General features: G+C 40.1%; 1 protein-coding gene across 3 annotated transcripts in view; it reads right to left on the minus strand.

The window, feature by feature from the left end:
• Positions 1 to 20,145, minus strand: part of Gucy1b1 (guanylate cyclase 1 soluble subunit beta 1) — a 43,254-nt gene that overhangs the window by 9,738 nt on the left and 13,371 nt on the right. For 2 of the 3 annotated variants that reach the window (XM_087616309.1, NM_012769.2), the window contains 5 exon segments: positions 17,511 to 17,629; positions 5,614 to 5,811; positions 4,447 to 4,677; positions 3,293 to 3,409; positions 2,385 to 2,518 (listed from right to left, as the gene is read on the minus strand). In XM_087616309.1, coding sequence (XP_087472435.1) covers positions 2,385 to 2,518; positions 3,293 to 3,409; positions 4,447 to 4,677; positions 5,614 to 5,811; positions 17,511 to 17,603 — 773 coding nt within the window. In that variant the 5' untranslated portion in view covers positions 17,604 to 17,629. 3 annotated transcript variants of the gene reach the window in all.

Below are 20,145 nucleotides of genomic sequence, written 5' to 3' on the forward strand. Positions count from 1 at the left end.
TACCCTTTTGATCAGGGAGACCGGAGTGCCCCTTAAGACAACACAGACTCTTGTTTCTCTTCTTAGCTGTATGCTACACCTAGTTGCTAAAACCCTGCTGCTGAAGATACCATGCATCTCGGCTCTCGGGTGCAGAGAAATCAAGCTGGACTGAGCTAACAGCTTTCTTCTTGCTGGGTAGCTTTCCTAGTTCTAGAAGGTATTGTAAGGGCAGCCAGCGGAGAAAAGGCATCGATAGTCAGATCTGGCTGTGAACTCTAGATCTACAGTATTAATCTGCAATGCAAGACGTGCCCACTTATGAAGCAGTTACACAAATGTAAAGGGAATAACCAACTGCTCTCTGGATTCGCAGCCCACTCTACAAGAGGAACACATAAAGTATTTATAAATGTCACTCACAGCTTTAACCAAAGACCTCCTCAGAAAAGGTGGTGACTTCAGAGGCTCATAGCTCCTCTGAAGATGGTGAGGAGTGACAGTTGATGTTCAGGCCTACAGAGAATATCTATCCCATCCCTGAGAAGGCTCAGAAACATCCTGAAAGGTGGCAGAAAGAATGTAAGAACTGGAAAAATGTAGTACCTGAAGAAAGGCTGTGAAATACTGTGTTCTTGGCATGCCACGGCTCAGGTAGCCATGGCCTCACAGCAGCTGTGGCTGCCTGCAGTGGGACTGACTGTACAAGACAGAGCCTCACTAGTCAATCATGGACTGGGGAGTTTCAGATCCTTACCTCTCCCTGATGAACCACCCCTGCTACTGATAGCTTCTGTGGGAGAGGCAGCCACTGTCTTTGTTTGGGTACCCACTGAGGAGCCCCCCCGGGCCCTAGTGAATAGCTCCATGGATGAATAGACAACAAAGATGATCTTCATTAAACTCAGTGAGTCTCAAAAGAACCCAAGTTAAAAAAAATAACAACACTGTGAATGTAGAAAGAAACTTGTAAGGAAAAGGGGGAGGAAATAGAGGTGGGAGGGAGATTAAAGGGGCGATTACAGTAATCAGAGGAAATGAATACTAGGAAAAGATCATTTGTACTGAGATAGAAAACTGAATGAAATGATAAGGAGATTCTTCTTCTCGACGTTCTTTTTGGGGCCCCTCATGTGTCTGTTGTTAGAATGTTTGCCCCGCATGTAAGAAAGCCCCGTATTCACCCTCAAAATTATAACTGGCTGTGGTGGCTCACACTGGTTATAGAAGCCAGGAGACCCAACTTCAACTACTATGCAACTCTATATATTTAGTTTGAGGCCGGCCTGGGCTACATGACTTTCTGTCTCTTATTAATTTTGCTAAGTTTAAAATATTCACCTTTGAGTTATTCTGTAAGCAAAACCTCTTCCATCCAAATAGATTTCATGGTGATTGGTAAATATATCACTTATAAGACCTTGAATATAAACACTCCCTAAAAGAATGCCGTCATTGCAGAGAGGGAGCGCTGATGACAGGTGACATGTCCCTGGGTCCCTGGATTGCACCAGCTTTAACGATGCTTTACATATCACAGCTTCATTTCTGTTGCCAGATGTTAAATGATTCTCAGAAAATAAATCATAATTACTGTTAGCCCATCCTTCCTTCTCGTACAGTGACAGGCTTCGTTTTATCTTGTACCTGCCTTCAGCTGTATGACATCATCCTACAGTTACATAATATCATATACAAAGTATCATCTAATAATAAGCAGCTCAATTATTTTTCCTATTGCTCTATAGATGCATATTCTATACCTCCTGTACCTTTTAGTAACATGCCATCAACCCATGCTTTGCCTCTTCCGATGTTTATTACTAATAACATTTAACATAGATTTCAACCGAGCAATCCATTTTGAATAGTGCAACCCAATTAAAGTAGTTAAATATTTTTAACTCAAAGTGACTTGGATCCAAAATATATGTTAGTCTCTTTATAATTGTCACTAACTACAGAAAAGCTCTTTATTCACGTCCACATATGATTTCCAGAATTTCTCTCTTACAAGATGCTTCTTTTGAAAGTACAAAATATGGAACTGGTATATTACGTATCCCATGTCATAAGAACTCCAGAGACAGATTATGAGATCACATGAAGAAGGCAGGATTATTTTTAGAACTGTCCAATACAATCACCCCTGTTATAAAGAATTACATAATGAGGTTTTGAAAATAGAGCTTATGATTCAGCAAAGATAAGCACCATGGACCAAAATCCTGCCAGAGCAAGAGAGGGTGTATTTGGCCCACTCACTCTACATACATGAACTGAAATATCATGCTAACCCCAGTGTACACGGACAACCAGCACATATTGATCAGAGATGTTTATTGACATTTCATTGAATTTGTTTTTAACTTTATATCAATTACAGTTAAGTTAAAAGTTGTTACCTTGGTGAACAGAGGAAGAGGATGCTATCTGCTTCCGGTAAATAGATCATTTGGCCTTTGAGACGGAGGCAGCTAATCTCTGCCCCAGTCAGTTCATCCTCACATTCAAGTTTCTCAACATCCAGCAACCCTTCCTTAAACAGGAAAGACAAAACATTAGCTTCTCCCTGACAAAGCTTCAGGAAGGAGCAAACAACTGAATGTCTCCCCAGCCCTGCAGTAGGGGGTGTTGCTCCAGGATAGAAGCACAGCGGCCTGATAGCCGTCTGTGCACTCAGGATGCCATTGTAGAGCTTCCATGTTTTTCCCCTCTGGTCACAACATGCATTACTGGATGGTACCGAGCTAACCCTATATTCACAGAACAACTGAAAGCAGCAGGCAGTCTCAAGCATATAAAACATGTAGATGAGTCTTTGGAAAGTCATTGGGGAATACAAAATGTGTGGGTGCTAGGGAAATTGTGTTTGCTTACAATTACCCCAGGAGTGCAATCGAGGGGGTACGGAAACCATCTAAACTACTAACTATGCGAGGTTATGAGTTTTCAATCCTTTTTATTTCCCTAGAGAAAATATGTTATCCTGCACTATAAACAACTTACAGAAAAGTAAATCACTGGTGACATTATCAAAGACTTCTTGTTAGAGGAAAGAAGCATTGGGAACTCCAAGGGTACTGGAAGTTACAATGTTGGTTTTATTAAGTGAGACTGAGATGTTCCCAGCAGGATACTTCCTCAAACTTTCTTTCACTCATTCTCATCAGCTGACAGAAGTCCATGTCCCCAGTCAAACATTGCTCTCTTGTAAGCTGTAGTTTACTTTCTAATATTTCCATCTCATAGATTATGCTCACAGACGATGCCCCCTCTCTGTTGTTGCTGATGTGTGACATCCCTTGCTTACCTTGCTTCTCAGTACAAAGACGGTATTGATGTGTGAAAGAATCCCGTGGAAACTGATGTCAATATGAGGGCGGACCAGAGAGAAGACAGACAGAAGGCTGCACTTCCCAGGCTGGAGCTAAGATACGAAAAAAGAGCAAAGAACATGCACCCATGTGAGGTTGATTTTAGGATTAGCCATAGATCTTGAAATTAAGCCAGATGGGTTATACTTATAAATGAAAAAAAAAAGTATTGTATGGGAAATTTTCCCTGACTGAAATTTTGCTCAAATGTTGCTATATGCAACAGGGTGTTTAAGAAAATACCAAATACTTGCAGGAACAAGAAAGGATTTAGGTAATTAATGTGCAAATGTAAATACAAAGCTGATGAAAATAAAATAATCAAGAAAAAGAGGAATTTTATCTGTGGTATCTAATGCAAGGAAATCGAAAAGCCAGTAAACACTTTCCTACAATGCATACAAAGAGAGATAATACGAGCAGAAGCAATAAGACAAAGTGTCTACTTATGGGGAAGCAAGTAACTGACTAAAGAGACCTCACGTCATGTCAGGACAGAGGGACACAGACAAGGTCACACACCAAGAGGGAGAGCCCCCACAAAACACAAAAGCACTCTTCGGTTTCCAGATCTACAGTTTTACACAAAACCCGTGTATCCTAGTCCTGCATTAAGCAAAAGGTACCTTCCAGAGTGAGTACACGGAAGTTTTCAAATAATTCCTGGGAATGCGAGCTAACTGGCTACTGAATCTGAGGTCCTTCTTAGCTCTGCCACTCTTCCAATGGTCATGTCTGTTTTTCATCTTTAGTGTTTGTAAATTTCCTTCTTCCCCTTGTCAACAGCTGGTTTTGAAAACTATTTTTGGAAGGCAGCTAGGCAGTGAATATTTATTTAATAAACAAAAACCTGAGTGAAAGTTGACTGCTCTTAGCAAGTTCCCGATTTTCTCACAAAGCAAGCCTACAGTTCTCATACAACTTCCCCCTCTCCCTGTAAGTGAGGAAAGTAGAAACAAAATATGTCCTAAAGAAGATTTTCAGTCTTTTCAAATGCATTTAGGTTATGAGTGCTTGGGATAGGTCCTGCTAACAAATGGAACCTGCAACAGGAGGGTCAGACCCCAAGGGGTAGACCTGTACATTTTACCTGGGGGAGCACTCTGTAGATAGCATTTCCACACTGCGTGACTACTAGGTCCCGGTCAAATATGATGTGAAAAGGAAACGCTTTGCAGAAGGTGTACGGGCTGATACGGGAGTCCTGGGTACCGTTCTCTTCAAACCTGTCCAGATCTTCATAAAAATCCTCTTCTTTTGATTCTTTTTCTTCAATTAAAAATTGGGTATGATCACATTCTTCACTTCTTTGCTGAATAACCTAGACGTTAATGGGAGAAAGTGTGGTTAATTGCTGATGTTTTAGCTTAGTTACAATATCTGAATGTAAGGAACTGTTTATGAACATTTCCCATAATTATGAATACTTAATTACTGATTATAATTTGGTATGAATTTTCCAGAGCACATGTGACATTTTGAGTGAACTGGGAATACCCTCTTGTCCTTCTGGGGTAGGCCTCTTGAACAGGCACGTTTGTACAAGGAATCGATGGTTGAGGCTGAACGTGACAAGTAAAAAACTAGTACCTGGCAAGGAGACCTGGCAAGGAGGAGGTCAGAGAAAGAAAAATGGCAGTTTTCTTCATGCCACGGTCTCCATATTCATACCTTAAAACTGCCACTCAAAAATAACAGTGGATGTTATCAATAGCATCAGGAAAAAAATCGAAACTGGCTTGGCTAAGTTTACCAGCACAACTTCATTAAAAAGCCCCCCCCCAAAAAAAAGAAAAAAGAAAAAGAAAAAGAAAAGAAAAGAAAAAAAAAACACAATCAAAAGCTTTTGGTTGACAAAATAAAATGTTCTAGGTACATTCCAGGAAAGAGAAAAGAATTCACATCAAATAAGGGATCTGGAAAACTGGCTAATTTAATGTGCTTTACAATTCACTATCTGATAATGTGAGTGCTGAAACCTACATCTCAGTCACGTGGGCCACCTTATTTCCAGCTCACATGTATTCACTGACAGTAATTGAATTTCTTCTTGCCATAAGCAACATATAAATAGAAAGAGAATCTGTTGCTAGGGGGAACTTTGCCCCGTATAATACATTCCCAGGCCAAATAGAGAAGACTCCTGGGGTTCATACCGTTTTGGTTCACAAGTACGACCAACGTAGCTCACGAGCAGCAATGCGGTATCTTTTCAAATGTTCCAATATTCAGGAACGTCTTTGCGGGTGGACATTACCTTCATGTCTATCTCAGTGCCATGGATCTGTTGAGCTACAGTCTTGATAATCCCGATCACAATGTCCTGAAGCCCCTCTCTTTCCGAGTAGTAGTGCAGAATGAGCCCTTTGCCTTTTTCTGCATCGGTGCACCGGAAGGAAGGTGCGCGCATCCCTGGGTAGATGGTGGCGAGGTGGTCGTGCAGGGCGTCGAGGTTCTGTAGTGAAAACGGAAGCATACTGACTAGGAACGTTTATGAGATCTTAGCCACGCAAGCAGCAGAAAGAAGGTTCAAATCTGGGTTTGCTTGGCAAATCACTAAAGTAAACGTCTACAGAGGGGATCCTTCATGGCGTCCCTCAGATAGCTGCGAGGTAAGTACCACAGAGAGAATGAAAAGAGAACAGAAGAGTAGAGGCGAATATATGTGATTGTTAACGGTACGTCTCAAAAGCACACTTAAGGTGGAAAGCAGGCATCTGAGATTGGTGTTCCCGCACATTGCAGTAAACAGAAGAGAACAGTGTGTAAATCACACACATTCCTTTCTGCTTGCACTGTAATCCCCATCTGAAGTTAATAAAAGAAAATATCAAAATGTCAAGGATGGTAAAATATAATCATTTTACTTTGATAAGTTATTAAAGTAAAGGTGAATAATTCCTTGTTCATCAGTAGTTCCCAGTCCATAGCACAGCCCATCCATGCAAAGCAGCAAAATTCCCACCTCAGTCTTAGAAAATTAACCTTTCTAACTCTTGGAACCTTGTCACTTAGAACATGCTAAATGTCTCAGCATCTATTAGTTCCTAAAGTTCAAAAGTGATTTATATGCAGATTGACGTAAGAAATAAGAAAGCTGCACTTTTAAGGCGGCTTAACAGTCGGCATTCGGTTGGTAACATGTCTCATGCGGGAATGAGGGGATTCAGAAGATACACCCAGGCCCAGGGAGTCGTGAAGGCTAACACTGTTTCAGTGAGTTGGGTAAATCCCAACCCAGAGTGACATTCATTCTGGGTGCTTCAGTCTATAATGAATTCTGTTTTCTTTCCTCTAATATTCCCTGTTTAAAAAAAAAAAAAAAAAAAAATCAAGTCAAGCAAGCTTAAAAAAAAAAAAAGTTTCTTTCTGACTGCCTCTAGGGGTCGCTGTTGTAGTGTAAACCTTACCAGGCAGTCTCTTAGCCTGCTCCTAGTCATTCTGGGAACCTACCTGTCCCAGAACTTATTTCTTTCTATTGAATTGAACCTTACAACGGATTCGTTCTGTAACAAATTGTGTTTTGGAAATCCTTCCCCACGAAGAGAAGACCTGAAAGTTCCTCTGCCGGACCCTTAAGACCCCTGCAAATCTTTTGATGTAACAATCTTGAAAGAGGAAAATCTAAGATTGCTAAGAGTATTACTTTTATCTCCATTTTCCACAAAGTCACAGCTAAGCTTGTGGCTGCATGAATAGCACAATTCTCCCATAGTACAGCCCAAGTACTGGGCTGTGCTCCTTATTTGAAAGAAAGTCATCTTAAATAGGTGGATTAATACTTTTAGTACTTCATTTTTCTAAACGAAGTATTCACATATCCCCTGGTTGTTATAAGCATGTCGCTTGCTTACGATCAATTACCATTTTGGATCGTCGTGTATCATTTATACATTCATTCCCACAAGCAATCAGCATAATCACTTGGCAGTGACAAAGGTGCTACCAGTGGCCACCTTCGATGTTAAGGCACTTCTGACACTGGATGACCCAGGATGGATGAATGAGGCATCCAAGGCAGCACTCTTCCTGGAGGGGTGTCCGTTTGAAGTGGTGTGCAGGTGTGGGCACTGTCAAGCTGCGAATGTTGGAAGTACGGCCTTGCTGAGGTCACTCAAGTGCCGAGCTACAGTGCTCACGGTTCAAGCCTCTTTGTGGTAACGGACTCTCCAGAGATTTGCTTTTGTATTCAATTTGCTACTAATTAAATGGACAAGTTGAGTGCTTTGTGGGAGCATGAAAGATTTACCACTTAATGTAATATTGATTTTCTTTAGATAGTATCCCACATGAAACAGACTCTGGGGATTTCTTCCGTTACAGCTTTCCTGAAGAGGTTTTACTCTCTCAAGTTTCAGGCGATTACCACGATCTGTCTCTTCTAAGAAATGGGATTGTGATTAAATTCAAATTATTTTCACTGCACTCTATGTCGCTAATAAATGTGCCGCCTTCACATTTGAACTACCATTGTTACAATATCCTCTGGAACTGGCAAACAAGGACCCTTAGCATGGCCAAGAAAAAAGTTATTCACACGTGAGAGCCCTAACTAAACACACTTGACAATTCACTAACAGAGCAATATTGATACATTACGGGCAATAAAACTTTCATCACAAAACTAGAATTGTTTTGTTTCTAAATATACCCATATACAGGAAGAGAGAAGCTGCGGGGCCAGTTACGGGGAGTACGCACATGCGTAGAAAAGCCAAAAAGGTCACGGGAAAATGTAAACCCCAATGCCTCAGCATGAACAACCTCCAGGAAGCCATGAAGCAACCTCAAGTATGCTCGGGCGTCTCGATCTCCTTAGCATCATTTAAAGGGTGGTGTTGTTGTTCCCATAACTAAAGTTTAGTCTGAGGTTTTAGTTCCATTTCTAGCTGGGCCGATACCACTTTGCGCTCCCTCTCTCACCAAGAGAATAAAGGCATGTTTTCTATGCGGGGTTCTGCAGCTGCCAGACCACTTTACCAGTCTCCTGGTGTTTGTGCTTTGTAGAAAAAGGAAAAAGATACCTATTACACTTGGGACGTGGGATACGCAGCAGCTCAAGATGGAGTGTACTCTGTAGATGTAGGAAACCATTGTTCTTTGGGGAAATATACTTAAGGTACATTTTTTTTAAAGACTTTTGGACTATCTCAAAGGGATGCACGTTTTTTTAAAAAATATACCAGGCACCCCAAACATAAGTTCATACATAGTAACAGAAACAAAATATGCAGAAATCCAAGACCTCCTTTCTTTGCTCCTAGTTCAGCTAATCAAAAACTTGCAAATGGGCCACAGAAATGTAGAGATAAAGACTTTGCCTGGAAGGCAGACTGGTCCTTTGTTTTTTCAGTTCCCATAATCCTTAGTCCTGATCCTTGTGGTTGAGAGAAAAGGAAGTTTCTGTGAATAATCCACTAAGATTCAGCCCTGAAAATGAAAGATGTTCTTGCAAAGCCTTCTCCCTCCTTCCTTTTGCTCCCCCAGCACTTTCTCCCCTCACATCTCTGAAAGGCTGGGCTAGCATCAACCACATATAATGTGAATTGCAGACTCTGACACACCCCTTGCTGAGATTAATGACAGACAGGTCATTGGAATTTGGAGAGAACAGATGCTGAGACAAATGGTGAATCTACCCCAAAGCTGATGGGAAACATAAAGATCTCCGCACCGACCCATATCATGATGGCCAAAATTCATTGAAGCAAGCAGTTAATTAAAACACTTTTATTTGCATTCATGGGATCCCTCCCCTAAGGTGGGTTCCGAGAGGTCAGCACTGAGTAGGTGGTTTCCAAATTGGGAGGGGGAGGCCGGATAGAACAAAATAGCTGGGGTTATAAGAAGAGGAAAAACAAGTCAATCCTATCCACCTCTTGGAACAAAGTCATGGTTGAGAGGTAGGCACAGCAAGGTAGTCATGGGTGGTCATATAACCTTTTGAAACAAAGAGGGTTGCAAGATGGTTATAAACAACTTTTTGAAACAGAGACGGGATTGCCATTCCTGGAACAGGCAGTACAGGACCCTTTGTAGTTAAGGGTACAGGTGGGACATAGTCCAATCCTTAAAAAACAGGTTTAACCATAGGAATGAGCCTAGCTTGTCTCTAATCTAAGATGGCTTTTAAGCTGCAGGTGGAAGCAGGCAGGTTCTTTGCCCCCCCCCCCCAAGAAGCTGCTTCTTCAAAACAATGAAAAGATTGTGTTTGTAAAAGAATAGCATGAGATCTGCTTACAGAGGTAACTTGGCACCAGTTAAGAGCACTGGCTTGTCTTGCACAAGAACCAGGTTCAGTTCCCAGCACCACACCGCCGCTCACAACTGCCTCTAACCCCCCTTAAATAGGAGCCTGGCCTTCCTGGACACTAGATATCAGCATGGTCCACAGACATGTAGGGACTCACATGCATAAAGATTTTAAAAGTAGGGCTGGAAACATGGCTCAGTGGTTAAGAGCACTGACTGCTCTTCCAGAGGTCCTGAGTTCAAATCCCAGCAACCACATGGTGGCTCACAACCATCTGTAATGGGATCTGATGCCCTCTTCTGGTGTGTCTGAAGATAGCTACAGTGTACTTATATATGATAAATAAATAAATCTTTAAAAAAGAGAAAAAAAGATTTTAAAAATAAATAAATGAATAAATTGTAAAAAAAAAGTAAAAAGAAAAATGGAATGTTATATTTGCAAAGCAAGTTATTTAAACAGAAATCATTTTTAAAATTGTATTATTAGCCCCGCAGTAGTGGTGCACACATTTAATCCCAGCACGTGGAAGACAGAGGCAAGTTCAAAGCCTGCTTGGTCTACAGAACTAGTTCCAGAACAGCCTAAAAACTCTTTCCCCAAAACCCAAAAAGTATGTAATTACTCATCTTCTCAAAAGCAATATCTTCAATAAAGATACAAACAAATAAAATGCACTTACACAGATTTTCGCATATTTGTGTCCTTTAAAACTCATGTTAAAAACAGAATCCTTCCAGATAATAGCAAATTTAACAACGGATCTATATTTAGTGCTATTCAAAGAAGAAGAATCTTTTGCTTTTAATCTATTTCTCTCCCTTCTGAAGTTCTGTTCTGTTTTTCTGTTTAAAATAAAAGTTAAGTCATATTTTAATTGCAGGTTGTAGAAATTGAGTTTAGATGTTTCTTTTGAGATTCAAAAGTTGAAATAAATTGTCTAGTGCATTTTTCTACAAAATATAAATAATTTAGGGAAGTATTAGGGCTTTACAGCTGTTCAGGAAAATCCTAGAATTTCCCAAAATAGCCCCTTGTACAAACATTTGAGAATTTGAAATTGGATCTGTTGTGAATGCCAGGCTGCTGCTGGTGGGCTGGGTTTTATAAGCCCAAATCAGATCTAAGAAGAGCTGGGGACATCCCCCTGCTGCAGTCTGCATGCTGTGTTGGAGGAGGATTAAGAGTATGTATGTATGTATGTATGTATGTATGTATGTATGTATATGTATTACGTATATGTATTATGTATGTATGTATATGAGGGAGTGGGTGACTGAAGTACCACAGACCTAGCTGAGACAGCCAGCTTTCCAGCCAAGAATGAAAGCATATTTAAATTTTTATATGCCATCCTTATGCATATTGAAATAAGCTCATGAATACAAATCTTAACTAGTCTCTAAAATAGCATTCTTCCCCCTCTGTGTTTTTCAAGTGAATCTGGCAGCCTTGGGCCATAAAGTACAGACAAGGTAGCAACATAACATCATAGAGAATGAATGAAGCGATAGTCCTGTTTTGGCCTGGTTTGGGTTCCACTGCCAAAGTTGTCCATCATTTCACCAAGGATTTACTCAAAGTTCTTGACTCATCACACGAGTGCACATATGCACACATACTAACAGAAAGAAAATCTACCAGGAAAAATGAACAGAGCCTGTTGCTACTGCCTTTGTGGTATAGCACATTGTACCTACACTTACTGATTAAAATGCTAATTAATGATAATATATTGTTATCCTTGATGGTTCTCCATGCTGTCTAAGTGTGGAAACTCCTGTACTGGAGTCACCAGCACACCAACAGGATGAATTTTTTTTTTATGATGAACCCTTAAAATGGCCAGCAATGGGGCCAGGTCTTTGCAAGGGAATCCCCAGCAAGGAAATCAGGCAGGATTTTGTTCTGACCTTTTTACACAGTCTGTGTGGCTTGAACATCTCACATAAGGTGTCTGGATCCATAGAGGTAACAATTTATGGTGATTTTTCCCACACTATGCTACCCAAGAAAACAAAATGAAAATTTCTGATTCTATGACTTAGGATGTTTCACAATGTCACCTTTGCCATAATCTGTTGGTCAAATGATTGCCAAAGCCAACCCCTATTCAAAGGAAGGAGGATTGCATCTCTGAATAGAGGCCAGGCACAGGAGTGACAGAAGATACTGTTTCTGTGACGTCTGGAAAATGAATTCATAATGCAGAATGGATTGCAGTGGAAACACCATGGCTTGGCAATCCTCACCAGTGGTGTTCTCAGGGAGCTGGCAAGCCATGTATCCACAGGACTGCTTCACTCTGTGCATGAAACTTCAGAGAAAAGTTTATGTATGCCTGATTTAAGAACATAAAAGTAAAAACTAGTGAAAAGAACGTGCTAAAAATACAGATTTATCTTGCCAACCACAGTCTCAGTTAAATGCATATAAAATCTAGCAATCACAGTAAAATTCTTTTAAATCCTTTATCTTATTGTTTATGTTTTCAATTACTAATCCACTTAAGAATAAGCTCAAAAGATGACTTTTATTAACAGCCCCCAAACTGATAGCGTCACAGACTTAAGAAAAATCACTTGCGAACTATTCAATCCCTAAAGACAAATGCAAAAATCTTTCTCTAGAAGTGTTCTTATATTTTATCACTGTGTTCATTGGGAAACCTCATTTTCAAAGTCAGTGTAATGCAAAATTTTAAGCATTGAATATAGAAACACAAGAGAAGTTGTATAAGGTCAAGCATCTGGTGATGGAAACAAAGGCTCTCACTTGAGAAGGCAAGTGCAGTTAACTGTTAACAAGATAGTCACCAGAAATGTCAAAATGTCATAGAACTAAACTACAGACACTGCCTTTACCATGTGGCCTGGAATACACTATTTCTATAAAAGGGCAGAGGTATTATCTCACTGAAAGCATAGACTTGTAGAATCTTACTAATGCTCCAAGAATTGTGCTGATGGGACAGCTCAGTGAGTGAAAGCATTTGTCACCACACCTGATGATCTGAGTTTGGTTTCCCAGAACCCATAAAGGTGAAAGGAGAAAGCTACCTCCTTTAAAACTGACCCACGACACCCATAAACATGCTCTTGCATGTACGTACATGTGGGTGTATACTCACACACTAAATAAATACGTGTGAAAATCGTTAAAACGGTCACTCTAGAATTAACTGATTCCTACAGAATTGATGACTGCCAGTCACACATACATACAGTTTTTGAAATTCAGAAACATTTAAAATACATTTCATGTCATATATGTGTGAGCATACATGTATGTGTATGCATATGTGTGTGCATATATGGTGTGTGAGTGGTGTGTTTGTATGTATGTTGGAAAATCATTCTTGCTCATATATTCAAAGAGAGACAGGAAGAGAAGATCCATCCCTAAGTCTTCTTTGCTATGATGAAAGAGATGAACGGGCTTGGTCAGTAAAACAGTCTGCTGAGCTCTAACTTTAGTAGCAACATTATTGTCCTCTCACATGTGAAGTGCCAGTATCAAGGTTGACATTTAAAAACGCAAAAGTATATACAATGTAAAGATAGAGCAATATATTTTACAGTAGCCTGAAAATTGACTAATAAACATAAATTTGCCTTGACTACCCCGCCCCAAAATGCCCACTATGTCTTCTTTAATGGGCCAATTTCAGCCTCTTTCTATCAACTGAAATTCTCAGAAAAAGAAAACCATAAATATATTGAAAACTCTATAAAGCTGACTGACCAATTAGAGCTTTGAGATTATAGAATTGGAATGTTGCATTTCTGGAGCCAAATTACCTAGAATTATGTTTAGTCTTTTAATAGCCTTTTTTTCCATCCTGATTTAACATCTCTTCGACTGTCAAGTAAAACCTCTAAATGCATTATTAGCTGAGTACTAATGCTCACCAAGGTAAGAGTTAAGCATGATATCAGATAACATCTAAAGCCTATCGTATGATTTCCCTCAGTGCACTCTAACCCATGCCTGGACTGTAATGTATGTATGGCCTCAGCCGTGATATAATGTGTGATCAAGTCTGGCAACCTAAGTCTGTGTTTCCAGGTCATAGTCACTCATTTTCAGCTCAAAATAAACTCTCTTAATTCTTTTAAGATGGGAGCTATATTTTTCTTGAAAACCTCTACAGCCCTACTTCAAACTGATGGTCCTTGACAGAATCATTACTACTGGATCTGCTTATTGGATGTTTCTTTCCTTTCTTTCTTCTTTTGTTTTTAAGCTGTGGATTCATACCCCTCCTGCAGTAGCATCCACTGAGTTACCCTGCAGGGTCTCTGGCCTCCTGTGGTTTACATTCCAGTGAAAGAAACAGGAAATGATGGTTCAGTGCCAGGACTGAGGCTAAGGACAGCCTACTTTAAAAGCCAGAGAAAAGCCAGGGATTTCCTCTGAAGAAGGGCAGAGTTTAGACAGAAGAGTGGAGTCTTCCTGGAAGAAGCAATGGGACCTAGAAGACCGACTGATCGGAGTAAGAGTGTGCACAAAACTGCAGAGAAGAGGGAGCTTGGTAAATAGGAGTCCAGAGATCAAGTTTAACTGTGTGTTCTAAGAGGGACTAGAGATGGGGGGGTGGGAGAAGTCATCTGCGCTGTCTTAACCTGATATGCTTCAGACTTATAGCAAGCAATGGAGAATCACTCAAGGGTTCAAAGCAGAAAAAATATGATGAGTTTATTTGCATTTAGACTACTCACCAGTGTAAAGAGAAGAGATTGGAGACATCAGGAAGACTGTCTAGTCTCTAAATACAAGAAGACCCTTCCTGGAAAGTTTCAGAGGAACGTCAAAAAGGCTGAGTTCTCCAAATTTAGCACTCATGATACGTTCAAATATTTGGTTATTAATTAAAATTAGGGAGTGAAAAAAGAAAGAAAAACTTTTGAACATTCTTTATGGTGAAGCCCAGTTCATCTCACTCTTTGATTGTAAAGTACATCATGAAGAGTATTTTATTAATATATGCTGGAAGAAAAATGTTATATGTAAGCTAGGATCTTAAAACAATCTGTGAAAACCAGGTGCTTCACTTTACAACAACAGACACAGAAAAAGGTGCACTGAATTCCTATTTGTTTGAGTAACCATAACAAAACCACCTACTCCTAAGTAAAGTATGATCTTACTGTAGTAAATTAGTCATGATAACAGACAGTTGGAAGACAAAAACCTACTGTCCAAAAGTAGGAAATAATGAAAAATTTATCGTTTCCAAAATTTGTAGTTTTCATAGTCTTACTCAAGGGGACACAAAATAAAAATCATACTTAATTCAAATGTGTTAATAAAGTTTTAATGTTAAATTATAAAACGATCCAGTTTTGAATCTTTTGCATCATCTTTGAAACTGAATGAGTTACGTCTTGGATCATTCCCAGTGTGAAAGGCCATACCTGATGCTGTGGTCAAGTGGAAGGCCATGGCTGGGAGGCCACAGGTGAACCTACCTCTTCTGTTTTGCTAAATGGGCATTTTGACCACTGAAATGGGTAACTTCCTACCAATAGACTCACTCTGTCTTCAGCCTTGTTCAGGGAATCTGGCTTTAGTAGCCAACAGTAGTTAATGTGGAGACCCGTGGCTGTACAAGGTCCTAAGAATACTTGCCTCTTGAGTCACTTTGCTCAGCCCTCTCGGTGACGACCATATCACTGCTCCCCAGCTCAAGGAGCATCACAAAGGAGGTGGCAAAATGAAGGTAACAGAGGGCACACAATGGAGAGGATAACCATGAAAGCTGTTTTCTGAGCATGCCAGGCACACTGTACTCAGCATCTCACAAAAGCTGAACCCGTGCGCAACCAGTCAGGAATGCTGAAGGGCCCTAGCTTTGCCAGGAGGGCTATGACCTGTTGGTAGTTGAGGTTGCTAAGGGAAAGGCCTTCAGTGTCTTCATTGATTCAGCCACTAGACATGGCCGTGGTGGGCAATCTTAGATAAATCAGTGGGTCAAAACCAAAGCAACAGAAAGATACAAAGAAGATGAAGACTTGTTAGGAGGAGTGGGGTATTGGTGGAGATGGTGGGGACCTGAAAGGTATTGGTGATGTAATTGGAGTGAGTGCATTATATAATGCACAGAATTGTCAAGTAATAATTAAGCTTTTACAAAGTGTTGAGGAGTCTCCCTAGCTAGTGTCTCTTCAGCTTGAGAGCATATAAAAACACCTCCACAGTGAGGTGGGAGATGGTAAAAGCGAGTGTAGGCGGGATAAAGAAATGAACAAATCTACTGAAATCTGTGATCTGTTGTGTGAATCTAATGGTTGAGAATGTCGTTAAAATGGAGCGCTATTGGAAATCGAAGCTTCATTGGTGGAGCTAAAGAGCTGGCCCATCAGTTGTGGGTGTTCATTCCTCTACCTGAAGACCAGAGTTCAGATCCCAGTACCCACATGGGTGGTTCACACATTCCTTTAACTCTAGCTCCAAGGGATCAAATGAGCCCTTCTGGCCTCTGTGGGTACCTGCATGTGTGTACATGCACACACACACACACACACACTCACACTCACACACACACGTGTGCACACACACGCACACACAGGCACGCACACACAGGCACACACACACAGGCACACACACATGCACATACACACACACATACACACACACATGCACACACACGCACATGCACACACACACACGCGCGCACACACACACATGCCATAATTTTTTTTAAAGTCTCTGTTAAGGTGACAGTCAACAAACATACTTTAAAAATGGACTTTATATTCAAAGACTCTAAAATCCCTCCAACACTTTGAAGTCTCCAGATTCAATCCATTTGAAATAATCAATTTTAAACACCATCAGACTGCAGTCTTAGTAGCCATTTCACTTGGAAGGGGCAGCTTTCTTTGGACAGCAGGACTTTAGTAAGTCCACAGCTGGAGTCTATAAACCAGTGTTCATCTTGATTTAATGCGGCTTTAAGTTTATAAGAGAAATGTCCCTGTGTAAACAACAGACATTTTGATTAAACACCAGCGTTCTTATTTTGGCTGTTAAATCAATAATGCAGCTGGCCCTGGAGTGGTTTACATTCTCTCAGGACTGGGCTTCAGTTCAGCTGGGAACTGCGCTGACATCACTTTCCAGCAGGTCTAGCCACTCTCAGCAGTCAGGTTGGAAACACTCTGCAACCCAGCTCCATGGTGCTGAGCGTTCACACATTTATCCGAGGGTCTCACCAACGCCAGAGCTCAAAATAGCACAGGCAGTCCAGAAATAGTGTCTCAGCAAATGGGGAATTTACTAGTACAGACTTCTATGGTAATTGTTCAGTGCTGTAAGATAAAGGCCTTGGGTGGGGGTGTCTGTTTTCTGGTTTTTGCTTTTACCTGAAACCAACTTTGAATTTCCTCTTTCATTCTGTGTTTGATCAGCTGATTTGTAACTCAAAGACAAAGAATTAGTTCTCCTAAATGGGATACCTGAAGCTCTTTCCTAATAAGGAGCCCAGGCAGTTCTTACTGAATACTGATAACACTGTCCAATGAGAGTTTATAGTTAAGAGTATGTTAGAAAAACAACGAACCACCCTATATTGAAAACAGAAGACCACATCATTCGCATCTGTAATCCTTTCTTAAAGGCAATTGAACAGGTCCAATAGACCCTGTGGACTTTAAGAGAATACTAATGGAAGGCTTGCATATTCAAAGTCAACAACAGGAGACTGAAAATATATGATTGAAAATTCTGAAATACATGTAGGATCATCTAATAATTAGATTTTGTGTGAGAAGGGCTCACTAGGGTTCCTTACCAGCAGCAAGACAACCTTGTCCAGCTGGCTAAGTAAAAGTATTTGAGAGCCCAAATTTAACAACAGGCACCAAGAACTTTCACTGTTAGAACCTCGAACTTCTCACCTGCAAAAACTCCCTGACATTAGATCCCAGGACACGCAAGATGGTATCATAGCCAGACTCTTGACAGAAGACGAAAAACATCTTCCCAAACATCTGCAGGATTTCACCAGCATTGAGGTCTGTTTTGTAGATGAAAAGGAAAAAAACAGGCAGAAGACTGTCAATGAGAAGAATAAACACAAGAGTATATGAAAATGATTTAAAATATTCACAATTATTTTATAGTGTGAACGTAGACTAAGAATCTTTGTCCGATGTATTAGAATGAAATATGAGAAGACTATAAGCTAGCATGTTAATGGTGTAAATCACATTATTATCGATGTAACCATTTTTTCAACTTATATACTAACACACTTAACTTTAACACTTTATGATTATATATTTTGTGTATTGTTTCTTTAAAAAAACATTTATTCAAGTCAAGGGCACAGTGTTGTAAAATGGCTCTATGAAGCTTAGTAACCTGACTTTGATGCCCAGGTCCCACACGGTGAAAGAAAAGAACTGATTCCCTTAAGTTCTCCTCTGACCTCCACACATGTGATGTGGCACATAAACATCTGTATGGCGCGCGCGCGCACACACACACACACACACACACACACAATAAAGGCAATAAGATACTCTGTTGCAAAATGACTTTTCTTTATATAATATGAATATTTAACTACATACACATAGAATAAATCCTGATGTCTTGCTTGTTTCTCAGTAAGTAATCAATATTTTATGAAATTTATCTGCGCACTTTTCTGTATGAATTTTGACTGACATTCAACATACGGACAATAATTTATTCGATGAATCTTTTATTGAGAAGACAGACCTTTTATTTTTGTTAATATAAACAATTCTAGGGAAATTGCTTACACATAAATCTTAATAGGGAGCAGATCTCATATATCTTCAGTGAAAATTCCTTAAAAGTGTGAGGAGGCTAGACAAAGGGAGTCTTTGGCAAAGTGCCTGTCTCACACGTGTGATAATCTGCACTTGGACAACCCCCAGTTCCCATATAATAGCCAGCTGCAGTGGCTCCAGCACTGGTGGGTTGTAGACGAGTGGATCACTGGAGCTTGGTTGCCAACCAGTTATCCAGCCTAACTGTGAATTCCAGGTTCAGCAGGAGATCCTACTCAGAAAGTAAGGCGAAGCGACTGCCCGAAGTGCGAAGCGTGAAGTCTATTCCGTATAGATCATCTACAATGCTACTACCTGAGGCTCAGGGAGCATTTCCAAGAGGGACCAGAAAGACTGTCAGATCCAGAGGAATAGGGAGTTTGCTGTGAGATTGTGTCTCCTCAATATGTCAGAAACTACATGGACAAAGCCTCAACACCATGCCTGCCCAAGCAGAGCAGGAGTAGAGCAGGAATGACACCATTGGACATATTAATGTGGATGGGTGGGGGAAGCGCCTGAGGGTTCAGCCCTGAACAAAGAACTACAGGCAAGGAAGAATGCTGAGGTCAGAAGAAACAGTCAGTCCCACAGAAGAGCACACCAATTTTGGTTATCAACCTTGAAAACATGGACATGCAAATAACATTATGTGGGCTGAGAAGGTTGTGCTCATGTATTTAACAATAAAGATATATATATATATTCTTAAATACATACATAAATGATAAACAAAATTGAGGCCATGGATTAGAAGAAGAGAGGATAGGGTATGTGTGGGAAGGCTTAGAGAAAGGAAACGCAATAGAGAAATGATAAAATTATAATCTCAAAAACTTCTTAAAATACATTTTTAAAAAGACAAAAACACCAGGAACTGTCTTCTGTCCTGTCATGTGCACATGCACCCAAATACACACATGGCTCTGTATATGTACACACATACAATCACATGTATCCTAACATAAAAATAAATTCAAAAATATATTAATGGTATGAACATCTTTTAATTGGCTTTGATAATAAAAAAATACCATCCCTCAAACTTATCTTAATTTGTTATTAAGTTGAAAATGTGTGTTATTTTTCTTTAGCTCTCCTCTTGACCCAAACAGATATTTCAGTTTTATACATTTGAAAATCACTATTTTAAAAGTTTATATTTTCTCTTATAACTGCTGTGTGTTTTTTGTTTTCAATGACCATGTAGTACTTTCCTATCTAATTCCTTTTTTTTTTTTTTTTTGGTTCTTTTTTTCGGAGCTGGGGACCGAACCCAGGGCCTTGCGCTTCCTAGGCAAGCGGTCTACCACTGAGCTAAATCCCCAACCCCTCCTATCTAATTCCTGAATCCTGGCAAGTAGTGCTAAGATTCCATCCTCTTTTGTACAGACAACAGGTGAGGTGTATTATAGCCCCCTAGAACATTAGTATTCAGAACCACCGTTTACTCCATGAAAACCGTTGGAATTATATATATATATTTTTAGCCATGGGTCTTATCTGTGAATTTAATTTGTCAGTGGATCTCCTCTCTCTTTTTGCTAGCACTTCACACAGCTTATGACTATATCACACATCTGAAGTATAGTGTTCCTTGCACACACATTACATTTGAATGCTCACTCTATGATTGGTGCTGTAACTGAAGTTTTTGGAGTGAAGTATTGATAGTTGTTCGGTTTTTTTGTTTGTTTGTTTTGTTTTGTTTTGTTTTCTCCATACAAGACCA

The sequence above is a fragment of the Rattus norvegicus genome, chromosome 2, assembly GCF_021556685.1.
Source record: "Rattus norvegicus strain SHRSP/BbbUtx chromosome 2, alternate assembly SHRSP_T2T, whole genome shotgun sequence".
Lineage (NCBI taxonomy): Eukaryota > Metazoa > Chordata > Mammalia > Rodentia > Muridae > Rattus > Rattus norvegicus.